Below are 16,794 nucleotides of genomic sequence, written 5' to 3'. Positions count from 1 at the left end.
TTGAGCTTGTCCTGATAGTCTGAAAGCATTGTTTCACACACATCAACGCAACGACTTTTTTCCAAGAAATTGAGAGTTTTCGGTACCAAACGAGATTTGACTTTTCGTAGGCCCAAATGGTCTTTCAAAATGGTTTTCACAGATCCTTCTGATGTTCCGATCATATCAGTAAGGTCTTTAACAGTCAACCGACGATTTTTGAGCACTAACTCCTTCACTTTATTGACGTGTTGGTCATCTGTTGACGTCGATGGTCGTCCGGAGCGCTCATAGTTATCAACACGTTCTCGACCCTCTTTGAAGTCGTTGTACCACTTATAAACATTTTTCTGCGACATGGTCGAATCACCAAATGCCTTCTGCAACATGGTTTCCGCAGCCGAAATTTCATTCCGCAAACAAAATTTGATGGCACTTCTCTGCTCAATCAAATCAGACATTGTAAAAATCGAAAAATGCACTCTTGGTCGTTTGGTAAACACAAGCTTAAATATATAATGACATTCACATGAAAGTTGGCCCAGATGTTATTAACAGTGATGCCAACTCATGAAAAAAAATAACTAGAGCGAAATTTTAATCTCGCGAAGTTTGACAAATAAATTCACCTTACTTTTTGCCCACAATAGTATATATAGAAATAGAATATAACGTCAAAATAAGCTTACTCACTAGTCATTTTTTGTCCGATTATGATTCGGAATCGCTAATTATAAAACAGGCTAACGACCTATGGTGCAAGGGTCGTATTTCGTAAAAAAAATTCAAAAATAAAATAACTCTAAATTTGTATCACTATGGCGGTCCGGGCATGAAACATCAAACTTTTTTTGTAATAGCGGTCGCCCTTCGACAGCCAATGGCGAACCTCCGAAACTATTTCTGCCATGAAAAAGCTCCTCTTACAAAGCAATTTGCCATTAGGAAACGCCTTAAAACTGGAGATCCCTCCATTTCTAGAAAAACATCAAGACGCACATTCCAAATCGGAGAAGGAGCTCGGCCAAACACTCAGTAAAGGGTGTAAGAATTGTTATTGTTATTATTATTTCGACCACGGGCGTTACTAGTGTACCATACATAAGTTTATATAAATTAACCAAGGCAAATAGGTCATCAAAAAATTATCGAGGAAAATTGTGTTGACGGAGAATTTTCATAGGTGATAGGAAATTTTTAAATGAGAATATTGAAGTAATATTTACCATTAAGCTACATCTTAAGTTCGATGCACTCAACTTTTAACGCTTATTACATTTTCGGTTCCCTCTCGCGGTATAAGGCGAAAACGCCTTTATCACAGTAGTGTTCACAGAACCAATACTGTTGTAATGGGTCTATTCTGAAGTGTTGGTCTCTATGCAACTTTGGTGCAAATCAAATGCAATTTTCAAGGTATCTTATACTCATAAATGAAAAAAATATTGAATTTTGGGAAATCCGATTTTTCAATAACATCTACCGTAATCGATTTCCCAAAGAGCTTTCGTCAATGATTCCGTAGAAGCCTTTCTAGGATTCTCTTAGGCCCTTCTAACAATTGTTTTGAAGATTTTCTGGACATTTTTTCGTTAAATTGACGATTTTTCTGTGTTCCCTTTTCCACCAGGGTGGTCCCCTTTTTCCTTTAGAACACAACATTTTGAAAGCAGAGTTTCATATTCATATTTTGATAACAAAGTTTACTGATTTAGACGATGAGTCAAGCTCACTGAGCGAAGCATACCTTGCCTTATAGGGGATCGCTTCTCAAGTTCTTAAAGCTGGGTTGAGCGTACCGAAAAAAATGTGTTGCTCGAGTAAAACTCTCAGTGACGCTTTGTATTTTATCCAGTCAGTTCTCCTCCTATTTCCTATAACGGGTGGGAGCTCTCAAAGAGAGTTGAAATGAAAATAGAAAAACATGCCAGGAGGTACTCGACACCAGAATAATATTCAGCGCTGCCTCTCTGCTGGATGTGACAAAATTAGACATTTTGTCACGGTTGCTTATAGTTAGATTAGCTAGGTTAAAATAAAGTCAAGAAGTTACTCATCTCGAGTGTTAGTGTTGTTAGAGCCCTATAATGAGAGTTCTAGTCAGCGCCGATCACAATGAGGGTGATCTTGCTGCTTTCTCCGTGCTGATACACACTGTTTTGAGAGATTAGAAAATTTGAAATCTGCATAAGACTTTAATCAACAAATTCTGCTTCATACGACTTAGCATTCTTGGAAAAAAACGAGAGGAAAACCGCAGAGGAGGGTTTATAAAAGAAGAAGACCAGCAGATGTTGTGTTTAAGTGATGTGGGAAATCTGCTCATGGACCGGGAGGTCAATCCTCATTGCCTTAGGATTTAGCGCTCAGTTGTAGTCACGACGAGAGTGTCAAAGTCTGTCTCCTCGGGTTCCGATACTAGAAGCTAGCCTAGCGGCTGTAAGCCTAACCAACGTATATATAAAAACAGGGTCACTTTTTGTAGGAAGCCATTCCTTATCACACACTGCGGTCTTGAAGTGAGAGATGCAAGGTACCTGGTGTGAACAGGTACTGTGTTACGCTTCATTTACACCGGGCTAATCGCTCAACTCCCTGTTCCATATTATCAGAAGGAAGTCATTGGGGCCACCTCTTTACTGTTGCTTTTGATACCTAATTGGGTCCATAAACAGCACGTTTTCAAGTAACTTTTTGTCACCTTTGAACAGCCCTATAGTTTGCCCTGTTGCAATGTTTACATCGTGAGATATGTCTCACTTTAAACATTTGTCGAAAAATGGTCAGGACGTTTTAGTTTGCCTAATATTGGCTATGTATAAATATTAGATACTCTCTTAGTAGCAGAAAAGAGGGTGGTCGGAAGCTACATATGCAGCCAAGTGGGGAAGAACTGAGCTTTGCTGGGGTTTTTCAATTTTCTAACACAGAAAAGAAATATTGAATACATGTATTTTTAATAAATAAAGAAGAAAATTGAAATCCGTTAATTTATGCCCTTTTTCTTTTGGAAAAAAGGAGGTATACTTGCTTTGTAGGCAAAAGGTTAAGTATATTGCTAAAATTATTCGCAAAAATATGAATATTAATATTACTTTTCGACACTATTTGTAATATTTATAATAAAATTTTCTTTTACTATTTATTGTTTAAATTTACGAAAAGAGTTTCAAAGAAGCACAAGTGGTTTCGCGATCTGGGGCCAAAATTGTTGAAAACATGGCGCACGATGTAAAAATGATGATGGATTTGAAAATAAGCGCAGTTCGAGTAAGAAATAAAATAGTCAATTAATTAAAAAAAATATTTGTATATGCATGTACACATATGTAAGTATATTTTGAAACAACGTTAACATAATATTGTTAATATTTTAAGCGCATAATGGATACGGCAGAAAATACTGCACTGTCACATCAGAACGAGAAGGAAGATCAGTTTTTCTCTTATTATAACGCCAAAGATATGAGAGAACCCGATGATCCTATACCAACACCCGCACCGCGCGAGCTGGACGATATGGGCGAACCACACATTTTTGTACCGCCCAAAGAGATTGTTCTAACACCGAAAGCTGAATTTTTCAATACGCCAGTCAATCTGAGCGTCAGTTCAGTGCATGTGCCCCTAAATGTTTTCGATCGAGGTTTGATTTTCTCTAGCAATATTTTGAGTTTGAGTTTTAAAGTTGTATCTTCATTCATTTTTTATTATTTGAGCACACACATTACATATAAAAAAACATAATAAGCATAAGAAGTATTCTCATTCACCCATCGCACCATTGAAGCTTTTTGAAATACAACGCTTGCTCTAATGTACGTGCTGTATTTGGGAAAGCACACTTGGAAATGCAAAGAATTTCGTCAGGAAATCTTGCGCAGACACATTTCGTGCCCCCGCAGTACCTTAACGCCTGTTATACTAATATTTACATGTATGCTTGAAATGCTTTTATATGCACTAAAGTGACTGCGTAAATGATTCTGGCCAAAGTTGAGTCAAGTCCAAGCCTGCTCGTACGAACGTTGTTATTGAATTACCATTTTGATTGAGTAATGCGCTACTACTTGGAATACGAATAGTTGATTTATAAAAAGCAAATTGTTGTAATACGAGTAAAAAAACCAATCGCTTGAAATATTCATAAGCTTGTCAGAATTGAAAACATATTTCCTCACTGCATTAATTCTTTAACTTTGCTTCAAGTTTTAATGAATCATTTAGTGGTTGCTTTGTAAACATTTGAAAATAAAATTAACATTTGTTTGATTTTTTGTCAAGCATAAAAGTTCCAATTATCGATGGAATAAATTCCCATGCCCATGTGAATCTAAATTGCTAGAACATTCTGGATGGTGGCGGGTTTCATTTCATAGTATTAGGCCGAAAGTTCTGAGTTAATTGTGTATCCTGTTTCAGATTTCAAAGTCCAAAGTTACAACTTTTAGCTAAAAAATCCGTTATTTTATTGCTCCATAGCTCTATTAGCTATTTGTTGACTACAATGCTGTTTCCATCCTTGTATTCGAATGACACTTTGAATCACTTCATAAGTCTACTAAACTGATGTTTACGGAGGGCATTGGCCTCTCTACGATCATGCAAACCACGAACTCGATTGTTCAAATAGCTGTTTGCTCCTAAGACACTCTTATTTCATTAATTTTGCTTGACAAAGGAGCTCAAATGGCGGCGGTCGTAGTTGAATGGGTTGGTGCGTGACTACCTTTCGGAAGTGCCCAGGCTTGAACCTCCGGGCATGAAACATCAAATCGTGGAAAAATTGTTTCTAATAGCGGTCGCCCCTGAACAGGCAATGGCAAACCTCCGAGTGCATTCATGCCATGAAGTGACTCCTCATAACTGTAGGGACCTACCATTTGTGGGAAAACAGCAAATACACAAATATGAGTGGGAGCTCGGCCAAAACCCAATAAAGGGTGTAAGCGCCAATTATATATTATAGATATAAGGAGCTCAAATAGATTGTGAGAGTAGCAAACTTGAAAAAAAACTTTTAATAAAGGATCGAGTAAAGTCCAAATTCATTTCGATAAAAAATTTAAGCATTTTCGAGCCACAATTTAGCTCTTTTGATATTTTTGGCCAATCCCGTTGCTACATGGAACATAAAACATACGAGTTACTTTCGGAAATAGGTCCATAAATTTTGCCACAGGACCACACTACTTTAAGATTCTGCCCGGTTTGCTAACTGGCAATAATACCAATATCAAAAGTGAATATTAATATTCAATTGGGGATCACTTTTATCAGTTAGACTGTGTAAACAATTACGCTGTTAAACCTCTCGGTCTCTAATTATAGTCCGTTCTATATGCATGTAGCGAGGCTCATACGCTTAAATGGTGGCACTATCTGATGAGGCGACATTTGAGATGATATTGCGACAACGTCCACGATTGGCGCACGAAAATCCCTACGAAGTCATGTCTGCTAGAGAAAAGAGACAAGCCACTCCGTGTTGGAAAATCCAGATTAATAAAGCATCAGCTTTATAAGATATTTCTAGTTATAGTCACATAAAAAAAAGAGGTTCAATAAGAAGACGAGCAGACGATAAGCTCTTTACTTTAAATAGAAACCGCTGAATGATTCACACACGAGTTTAGCACATAACATCTACTTCATCTACTCATTTAAGTGATATTTTTAATTTTTGTATAAGTAACTATTTTAAAGTGGAAAATCAAATCTAATGTGAACCTACATTTTTCTTCCAAAAACAACAAATAACAACACACAAATCGATATAATTTTCATCGACAACAAAAATTCAACAATACTACATCACCAAATGAATATGGAAAATTTATAAATTTACAAAAAATAAACAAAAACACACTCATTCAATTTGGCTGCAACAGCCAAGGATGTCATCAAAGGCATTCAGTGGTCGGAGAATTTAGATCAAATATTTCGTGATAATTACAAAAACGATCCAACATTGTCATGGCAATTTTATGGCAGCTCGACCGGTTTCATGCGCCAATTTCCGGCAGCCAAGTGGAAAGCTAAACCAGTCGATTTGTATGATTGCCGACTGCGTTCATGGTATATGGAGGCAGCGACAAGTCCCAAGGACATCATCATACTATTGGACAGTTCTGGCTCTATGAAAGGACAGAGGCTAGATATCGCAAAGAAGGTTGTAAATACAATACTCGATACATTGGGTACCAATGACTTTGTGAACATCTTCACCTTTGGCAAAACAGTAGAGCCGGCCGTCAAATGTTTTGAGGACACGCTAGTTCAAGTATAGTTTTTATTACAATTTAACTTAAGTACTTTTTCCCCAATTGTTTTCTTTCTATAATTTATTACACCGTGCAACAGTGAATTTTATACATAAGAAATCAATATAGTCACAAAACTAAGGGCCAAATGTACTAAATCTGCGTTCATAGTTTTTTCTCTGGCTTCAGCATTTTTTTTAAAAGAGCCTTTGAAGTTTCAAGGATGTGATTAATGCAAACAAATAAAGTTTTTGGTGTTCGAGGACGAATATTTATTTAAAACGATCTGATAAAACGTTATCCTTGGATATTTGAAAAACATGCATGTAAAGAACTAATATGTACACTACCACATCCTCGAATTTCGCAATACTAACTTTATTAAATAAGGATAAAAGCAATATGGCCGATACTGAAAAAGTTGATGAGGTACTGAAATAGTTGTTATGGAATCATGTGTACGCTCTAAAAGAACAAATTGACCATATGATGCCATATATGGCCCTTATGTCATTGGTTACTTTTTTTATGAGAAGGAAGACTAACCCCATGGGGGACTTCTTGAACCCAAAATAAATCTTTTACGGTCAAAATACCGATCCCACTGGCACTACCGTCAAGTATTTCGTTGTCGGAATCGTATCAACGAAAAAAACCCAAAAATGCAGTGCCCAAATCGAAATAAGTTTTGCGTAGTTTGTGGCTTATTTGTAAGTAGTGTTACGAGAAATATTTTGTAATCAACTTTCCGCCTAAGCTATGGAGCGCGCTCGAAGCTGTTTGTGTCTGCTACTACAGCGGTTTACTCAAATCGAAAATCAAAACCCGAAACCTATACCCTACACCCAGTGATTTGGATGCGTCGCCCTGAGCACTACGTATAGTGGTGCTATTTTTTCGACGCGCTGAAACATAACGTTGGGATGCGGTATATGGTAGTGCGCGCAATAAAATACATAATCAATTATACGAATGGTTCGTTGTGAATTAAGCCCAGCAATCATTAGATACTTCGTTGTGGCGACTAGTGTTACCAGATCTTCAGTACATGGAGACATAAGAATGCGTACGCGCTCTATGAATTTTTTGCCGTCGATAACGAAACTGGCATAATACGAGTATAAGCGGCTAATAGGAGAAAACGTTTGCCATCGTAGACCACAAATGTATTCCCGTTCAATGGGAATTCATCGGTTATTAGTCTCAAACGAGTGCTTTTAAATAATGGGAACGGATTTCAATGAGTTCCTATTATTTATAATACGGTTTCAACCGAAAATTACAATAAGAAGAAAATTATATAAATAATAAAATACGATATCTACTCATTGTTAGACAGTGTACTGCGATTTAAAATATACTAAATACTAACGGCTTAAAAAAGGACGTCGACGGCAGTGAATCACACTACACCAACCACAAATGGTAGACTCGGGTAACTTATGCACTTCGCAGCGGTGGCACCGACCACAGTTCCTTCCATGAAAGTAATACTTTCGCTTAGAACTAATACGAAACCTTATTCGCGCTATTGACGCGTCATGATGTGGAAGCCACTAATTATAATTAAAATAACTATTTTAAAAATAATTTTCCCAAAACTAAACGGCGCTAAGATCACCGCCGCGAGGTGGTGCGATAGTGAAACTTAGGTTTTTATTAATTTTTATGTATTTTTCAGGGGACCACAATTATTAGATGCTATATTATTAGAGCATAAGGTGTTTGCTGAAAATTTCAAGGAACTTGCCCGCAATTTGATTGACGCCTATTACGAAAAGAGATTATGCCCCTTAAAATACAATATGATACATTTCCGCCATGTCAACGCGGTGATGAAAACCAGCTTTCTGGGACACATGATTTCCGAATATTGCTGGTCGCTGTGAGCGAACGCATACATTCTTCGTAAAAAATCTGCTATAAAATTAACAACTAATAAAATGCATTTTAAATGGCATCCTTATACCCTTCAAATACTCTGATAGTAAATTTGTTATTTTGATATTCAAAGTCACAAGGTGTTAAATCACAAGATCTCGGTGGTCAATTGTGATCACCTCTTCGAGAGATAACACGGTCCGGAAACTTTTCCCGTAAAAGATCAATGTTTTCGTTGCTTGTGTGGCCCGTAACGCCGTCTTGTTGAAAATAAACGTTGTCCAGATCAATAAAATCCAATTCCGGCCATAAAAAATCGTTAATCATCTCTCGATAGCGATAGATAACACGTGTTATTGGAAAACTCTTTATCTTATATGTTTGTTGTACAGAGAAATATTACAATTTGTAATCCCAAATTACAGCGAAACCTCTCGTGGGCGGTCACTCATCGTCAGCCAGCTTTTGTTCGTCCAATAGAGAGGTCCACTCGAAGGGGGGTAACTTCTTCCGATACATAAGATTAGATATAGAAAAAAATGTCCGTTCAAGCGAGGTGTCCGTTAGAAGAGGTTACATTGCAATAAAGTAAGAAAGACGAAATTCAAGTGTGTGGTAGTGTACCTATTAGTCCTTCACATATATTGTTTTCAAACATAAGTATTGGAAATTTTCAAGAGTATTCAAGCATAATGTTTAAAAGGACGTTTTTAATACCTATTGGTGCTTGTGTTTTTTAATTTGATATCAATATTATTATTCTACATTCCACTGAATTATTTTAATAATTTTTATTAGTCCTTTAATTTTCAAAGCCCTTTTAGAAAAACCTGAGGTCAGAGAGAAAATCTACAATCACAGTTTTTCTACATTTGGCTTCTAGTTTTGCAAGTTATCGTATATTGATTTCTTCGCGTGTTTTTAAATTTTAGGTTTTGCTCTACGGTGTTATTTGTAGAAAATTTGTAGTTTTGAAAAACTTCAACCGTGTGAGATCCGAGCTCCTTGTAATGCAAAATTTTTCGTTTAATTCAAACATATTAAAAAAAAGCGGTGTACTTATTTTTGGTTGTGCGCTCTTTTTTTTTTAAACGAAAAAATTAAGGCTTGAGGAAGCTTACCGAAGGCAATAAAAAACTGACAAACAGCTAAATAAACCAAATTAAAAACCACGAAAAGTTTTTTAAACTCAAATAAATAATACTCGACTCAAATAAAAAAGAAGCTGGGTCTTCCAGTGGCAACCAGGCACATCGCAACACAGATTACGTAAACTGGAAAAAAATCGGTGTGCAAGTCTGTATTGAGAACGCATCACAGACAAATGCGTTTAGACTTCGCTCAAAAGCACGTGCAATGGGAAACTGATTGGGACACTGTTATGTTCTCCGATGAAGAAAGTGGACTATTTCCAGAAAGTATTCTTCTTCTTCTTAATTGGCGCGATAACCGCTTACGCGATTTTGGCCGAGTTCAACAAAGCGCGCCAGTTGTTTCTTTCTCGTGCTAACCGGCGCCAATTGGACGCACCAAGTAAAGCCAAGTCCTTCTCCACCTGATCTTTCCAATGCAGAGGAGGCCTTCATCTTCCTCTACTACCAAGAACTGGTACCGCATCGAATACTTTCAGAGCCGGAGCGTTTGTACCCATTCGGACGACATGACCCAGCCAACGTAGCCGCTGGATCTTTATTCGTTGCGCTATGTCTATGTCGTCGTAAAGCTCATACAGCTCATCGTTCCATCGCCTGCGATATTCGCCGTTTCCAACGTGCAAAGGTCCAAAAATCTATCGCAGAATCTTTCTCTCAAACACTCCAAGCGTCGCTTCATCGGATGTTGTCATCGTCCAAGCTTCTGCGCCATACGTTAGGACGGGCATGATGAGAGTCTTGTAGAGTGTTAGTTTTGTTCGTCGAGAGAGGACTTTACTACTCAATTGCTTACTTAGTCCAAAGTATCACTTGTTTGCAAGAGAGACTATACGTTGGATTTCGAGGTTGACGTTGTTATCGGTGTTAATGCTGGTTCCTAAGTATGCGAAGTCCTTTACAACCTCGAAATCCTAACTGTCAACAGTGATGTGGGTGCCGATACGCGAGTGCGCCGACTGTTTGTTTGATGCCAGGAGGTACTTCGTTTTGTCCTCGTTCACCATCAGACCTATTCGCTTTGCCTCTTTATCCCGTTTGGAGAAGGCAGAACTAACAACGCGGTAACAATCGCCGATGTCGATATCATCGGCATACGCCAACAATTGTACGCTCTTATAAAATATTGTGCCTGAGCTATTAAGTTCTGCAACTCGTACGATGCTCTCCAACATCAGGGTAAAGAAGTCACACGACAGCGAGTCATCCCGTCTGAAACCTCGTTTGGTAGCAAAAGGCTCGGAGAAGTCCTTTTCAATTCTGACGGCGCTGCTGGTGTTGAGCAACGGCACCTTGCATAGCCGTATTAGTTTTGCGGAGATACCAAATTCAGACATCGCGGCATACAGGAAACTCCTCTTCGTACTGTCAAATGCAGCTTTCAGGGGCGCCAATATTTGGCGTATTGTGAATATTTGGTCGATGGTAGACTTTCCAGGTCTAAAGCCACACTGATAAGGTCCAATAAGTTGGTTGCCCACCTTCAGAATTTCATACAATACGCTCGCTAGAACCTTATAGGCGATATTTAGAAGACTAATCCCGCGGTAATTGGCACAGATTGCAGGATAGCCCATCTTATGGATTGGGCAGGGCACACTTAAATTCCAATTCCAATTACCAGCTCCTCGCCGTCATGTTTGAATAGCTCAGCCGGCAGTCCGTCGGCGCTCGCGGCTTTGTTGTTCTTTTGACGCGTTATCGCTATTCTCACCTCGTCATGGTCGGGTAACGGAACGACAATTCCGTCAACGATTAGGGTATCGGGATCTTCACATTCTCTTTGACATGCGCAGCTGTCACTATTTAATAGGTTCGAGAAGTGTTCCCTCCATAATTTAAGAATGCTCTGGATGTCAGCCACCAGTCTGTAAGCCGCCAAACTTTCTGGTAGAATTTTCGGGCGTTGTTCCTATTGGCCAGCATCTCAAGCTCCTCGCCCTCACTTATTTCAGCGAATTCGGAGAAAGTATTGGTTAACCAAAATCTGAAATCTGAAAACGTAAAATCTAGTGAACAAACTCGATAATGATCCGTTATTAAGAGAATAAGCCCTTGGACTTTTACTTGCAGCCTTTCGATAGCCAATCTTGGAATGAAGACCAGCTCATATTTCGTTTAATGTTACACTGGGCCGCCCCAGTGTCGCGCGATTATTTTAATTCTAGTACCGTACCGTTAGTACAAAATATTATGCAGAACATATACTCGCGAAAATAAGAAAAATCAGACAATAATACAAAAGAGCCGGCAAAGCCTCTCACGACAAGTTTTTCGATACCTAATATAATTAAATGCTCTATTTAAATTTTAGGTTTGTTTGGCTTTTTTCGTTACATTTACTTACCCTTGTTTTCTAATATTTTTTTAATACATTTTTATAATATATTTATATATTTGCATTCACTTGAAATACTTGGTTATAATCTGAGTTATCCTATTCGCCTTTTTTGTATATTATTTTTACAAATACTTTTCAAAATCACTTGTCACGCATCTCCATACTCATAATCCCAAACACACATTCACATATCCTTCCGTTCACCATTCATCAGGCGAATCTTGGCAATATTCGGGAGCTCATGGAAGGTGTTGACTCTATAAAAATTGCCAACATTGCCAATTTCACAGCTGCATTGACGAAAGCTTTTGAAGTTTTGGAACAATTTCGTACGGAACTTCGTGGTGCACAATGCAATCAAGCCATCATGATCGTTAGTGATGGTGCGCCTTTTACCTATGAGGATGTATTTGAACAATACAATTGGCGCGATTTGCCATTCAAACCTGTGCGCGTTTTCACATATCTCATTGGTAAGGAAGTAGCCGATGTTAAGGATATCAAGTGGATGGCATGCGCTAATCAAGGTTACTATGTACACTTGAGTGATATGGCCGAGGTCCGTGAGATGGTGCTCAATTATATACCAGTAATGGCGAGACCCCTTGTTCTAGGTAAACATGATCATCCTGTTGTGTGGACGCAGGTGTATGCTGATGTTATTGTAAGTGCGAACTAAAATTATAGGAAAAATAAATTAATTAGTATGAATTGTAGACTAATATTAATTTTGTATTTTAAGGACCCAAAACTCTCCGATTGGCTATGGGAAATGAAGCAGTGTGATGATCAGCGCGAGGATGTTTTGGAATTTCGCCGAGAAGGTAGCCGCATGCTGGAGCCCAGCCAAGTACACAAACGCATCTATCAACGCAATAAAGCGGTATGACTTTAAATACCAGACAAAATTGATTTAAGTGAGAAATTGACCTCTTTACATGAGTGATTCGATATTTCCATAATATCTATATCTCTTATACTGCCTCCGCTGGCTTCGCAGTTACGTAAATTAATACAAAGTTTTAAGCCTTGTTGACAGCTTCTAGCTCTACTTCGCAGTTTCGATCTTACAGCCTACCCTACGAAAAAAGCCTAACGTGCCAAAACGAAGCTCAGAGGCAGGCCTGTTTATAACCCATCAAGGCAACTAATCAATTTGTCGATAGATTTGGGGTGATAACCGCTTAAGCAATTTTGGGCGAGTTCCAATTAGACACACCAAGCAAAGTCAAGTCCTTCTCCACCTGATCTTGCATACGTAAACGAGAACTCCTTCTTCCTCTGTTATTAAAAGTAGGTATCGCATCCAGAGCTGGAGCATTTGCATCCATCTGACGACATGACCTAAGCAACTTAGCTGCTGGATCTTTATTCGCTGCATTATATCTACATACTTGTATGTCGTCGTAAAGCTCAAAGGTTCAAGTCCGAATCTTCTATATTAGACTGTCGTGACGAAAACGCATTTCTTTTAAAATATGATCTTTCGGTCCAATTCGAGGCTCAAACTGGGAATCCATAATTATAATGATTAATGGTTGTTTGTCAGCAACACTTTGTAAAAAGATCATCTGAAATCTTTGTACACAATTCGTATAAGCGTTTTATATAATTCGCCCCATGATCTCCCACTTACAGAATCTTAAATGTAAGGTTAGGTCAGGTTAGGTTTCAGCGGTTGCCTGCTATTGGAAACACCCAAAACCAATGTGAATTTTTCACAAACTTTAGAAGATCACTGAGTTGCGCATTGCTGACATCTTCTAGCTCATTAAATAATTGTCTACTTAAAATGATCAATTCTTCTCTTTCATAGAGTAAAACAGTGACATATTTCTATTTTTCCCCTCTTATTTCTAATGTTTATTTTTTCTGTTGCTTGATAACTAATATGCGAGAGTTTTGTCAAATCATTACCTACAATAAAATATTGTGCAGAAGCAATGTTTAAGTTCTCTGTCAGCTCTCTGATGGTTAATTTGCGGTTGTTGATCAACTTTAGTTTCACTTTATTCATGTTCTCATCAGTTTCGATGTCGACGGCCTGCCATTAAGTTCGCCATCTTCGATGGATTTAAGGTCTTTTCTAAAGCATTCATGCCACTCGTAAATGGCTGTTTTCTTTAGAGTATCATTATATAATTTGCGTTAGAGTATCACAGCGGTGTCATCCTAACAAAAAACAAAACTCAATTCAGTTGATTTAGAGCGCCACCTGGTTGTTTCGGGAACTTTTTGATCAAGGTGGTACGAACTGTAAACTTTGTATACACATATATGTTTAAAATATACCACTTATTTCTGCACATTTACTCTCTTACTAGCTCTAAGATAAGATTAAAATCTCTAAGTTGAACCACTGAGTAACAATATCATGGAATTGCAATCTCTGTACTAACACCCCATCGAACTTTATATAGCAACAGCATTTAACTCGACTTTGTATTTTTCAAAATCGAACAAACGGTGCCAAAAATGCCTTCGCATATTATTACTATACATGTATAAGTATGTATGTAAAGGGTTTTGCAATAAGAGGTGTTATTTTGATATTCGAAGAAAATTGCCATTTTTTAATATTCATTTATGTTTATTTCATTATAAAGAGAACCCCAAAGAAAAAAGTCACAAGGAGTTAAATCACAAGTTCTCGGTGGCCAATTGTGATCACCTCTTCGAGAGATAACACGGTTCAGAAACTTTTCCCGTAAAAGATCAATGGTTTCGTTGCTTGTGAAGCACGTACCGCAGTCTTGTTGAAAATAAACGTTGTCCAGATCAATACCATCCAATTCCGGCCATAAAAAACTGTAAATCAGCTCTCGATAGCGCAATCCTATTTGAAATAACACCTGTTATTGAAAAACGCTTCAAATATGGATACAGATTGGCAACGGAAAACAATATTTTTCTTGCATATTAATTATTGTTTTGGCAAATGCCATGATGTCAGATTATTTGCACCAATTGTGAATTGCTGTAATAATATATTTTGTTTTAAATTTAATATATGTAACAAGCAAACATCAAAGATTTTAACATAAAAATCTTTTTTATATGATATTTATTTACGAAGGCCTGGAATCAACCGCTCGAATCTGAAGTATATCAATTTATGACTACTGTCTCTATGCCTGTTTATGATCGGCGCATGAATGCTGTAAGTCAATCAATACATATAAGTATACATATATATGGAAAAACTTATTACACTAACAACATTTACATCTCATCCAAAAACATATGGAAAAATTAATCATAATTTTTTATTGCAAAAGTACAAAAAAATTATCAAAAAATTAAATATTTAATACATATAAATTTCAATATAACGTTGAACTCTCATATGTACATACATATATTTTACCTGCTGTATATACTAATGAACAAACCAATCAAATATTACACAAACAGAATATCACCGAAGAGGTTTTAATAAATGAGGCGCTTTGGGAATTACAAACTCGTGAGGTACCTAGAGAAATTTGGAAAAAAACAGTGAAAACGCGTAGTCAGAAATCCGTTGCTAAGATCCTTAGCGTAAATTTATTGTTGTTGCGTCATACGTTTAAATAAACATAATTTAAATTGCATACATAAATACATATATATACATAGCTAGTACAGAAATTTGATTAAAAACAAACCAAAACTTGCTAGAACCACTTGAAAACACATACATATAAAAGTAGAGCAAATCAGTTAGTTGGAAAATATTTATATACAAATGTATGTATAACATGTGTGTGGAAGACTACATTTACGTATTTAATTAACAAAGTAAGCTTCATAGGTTGTTAAGAAAACCAGCAGCATTGCAGTTTTCCCTATACATTTTTATTTACCCACAAAACGTTTTAATATAAGTAGATATGAAATCTGTATACTCTTGTATTAATTTTGATAAAAATATAGTACATATACTAACTAAATGCATGGTACAATTTTTATAAGGTAAAATCGAGATCGATCGATTCAATAACCATGGAATTTTTTTGTTAGCGTCATCATTTGATTTACACTTTTTCATATTTTATTGCTATTAACCTATCTGAAGACGGTGAAATTCTTTAAGGGATTATATACAGTTAGAAGGCCGAAAAAAACGAAGCTTCCAGAATTTTTTCTGAGAAAACATTTAAATTTATTGATCTACAATTTATGCACATTGTTATCTTTTAACTGTATTTTAAGACTTAGAAATAGTAAAAATGTTTATTTGGAAAAAACAAAACCAAACCGATTTCGTTAAAGTAATGTTAAAACTAGTAATAAATCGAAGGAATAAGCAAAATAGTAAACTGGCGGTTTCTCAAAACAAAAAAAATCGTTTTTTGATCGAAATTTCGGCCTTAAATTGTTTATAAAAAAATATTTATCGGTGAGAAAAAATCTTCGATTAATTACTAAAAAATATATTTAAGAAGCTCGCGTTAGCCGTTTTCGAGTAATTTTGGTCACCGACTTTGAAAACACCATTTTGAGAAAAACGCGTTTAAAGTTTGAAAAGCACTTTAAAGACACTCTGAAACGCCTTCTCAAATGTGGGTGTAACTGCGTGTATAATCCCTTAAAAAAGCATTTTAAGCCACATGAGCAGCAATCCTAAGTCAGAATATACCTCTAATTCCCTCTTTTACAGTGCTTTTAAACGTTCAAGTTTTTGCCTTTCATTTTTCTCCCATCGTTGTCATCGCCTAAGCTTCTGCGCCATACGAAAGATCGTGCCTGATACGAGCATTGACAGAACTTTACCACTCCATTGTCTACTTAGTCCAAAGTAGCACTTATTGCCAAGAGATATTCCTGTTAGATTTCAAAGCTGACATTGTTATCGGTGCCAATGCTGGTTGACATCATCTGCATACGCCAGCAATTGTACCGTCTTGTAAAATATTTTGCCTGACCGATTAAAGAAGTCACACTACAGAGAGTCACCCTGCCTGAAACCTCGTTTAGTATCAAACAGCTCAGAAAACTCCTTCCCAATTCTGACGGCACTGCTGGTATTAAACAACGTCATCATGCATAGCCGTATTCATTTCGTGATGTGTCTCAATTCTGCTTGCATGAGTCTTTTCCAAAACTTGGCGTATTATATATATTCGCTCGACCGTTAACAACTCCAAATATTTCGGTGTTACCTTCGGAAATTTGCTCTCCTTCGCGGTACATACAG

The 16,794-nt window shown here is 37.1% G+C and overlaps 1 protein-coding gene across 4 annotated transcripts in view; it reads left to right on the top strand.

Annotated features, from left to right (window-relative positions):
• The window catches only part of LOC128862470 (voltage-dependent calcium channel subunit alpha-2/delta-3), a 67,338-nt gene that overhangs the window by 2,415 nt on the left and 48,129 nt on the right, over positions 1 to 16,794 (top strand). For 2 of the 4 annotated variants that reach the window (XM_054101118.1, XM_054101121.1), the window contains exons 3-9: positions 3,145 to 3,249; positions 3,358 to 3,625; positions 5,871 to 6,262; positions 11,830 to 12,279; positions 12,358 to 12,498; positions 14,692 to 14,775; positions 15,030 to 15,086. In XM_054101118.1, coding sequence (XP_053957093.1) covers positions 3,145 to 3,249; positions 3,358 to 3,625; positions 5,871 to 6,262; positions 11,830 to 12,279; positions 12,358 to 12,498; positions 14,692 to 14,775; positions 15,030 to 15,086 — 1,497 coding nt within the window. The remainder of the gene's footprint in view (positions 1 to 3,144; positions 3,250 to 3,357; positions 3,626 to 5,870; positions 6,263 to 11,829; positions 12,280 to 12,357; positions 12,499 to 14,691; positions 14,776 to 15,029; positions 15,087 to 16,794) is intronic. The other 2 variants (XM_054101119.1, XM_054101120.1) reach the window with 2 other exon arrangements.

Source organism: Anastrepha ludens, chromosome 4 (assembly GCF_028408465.1).
Source record: "Anastrepha ludens isolate Willacy chromosome 4, idAnaLude1.1, whole genome shotgun sequence".
Lineage (NCBI taxonomy): Eukaryota > Metazoa > Arthropoda > Insecta > Diptera > Tephritidae > Anastrepha > Anastrepha ludens.
The sequence above is the reverse complement of the archived record's forward strand: the minus strand, read 5'-3'. Positions and strand labels throughout refer to the sequence as shown.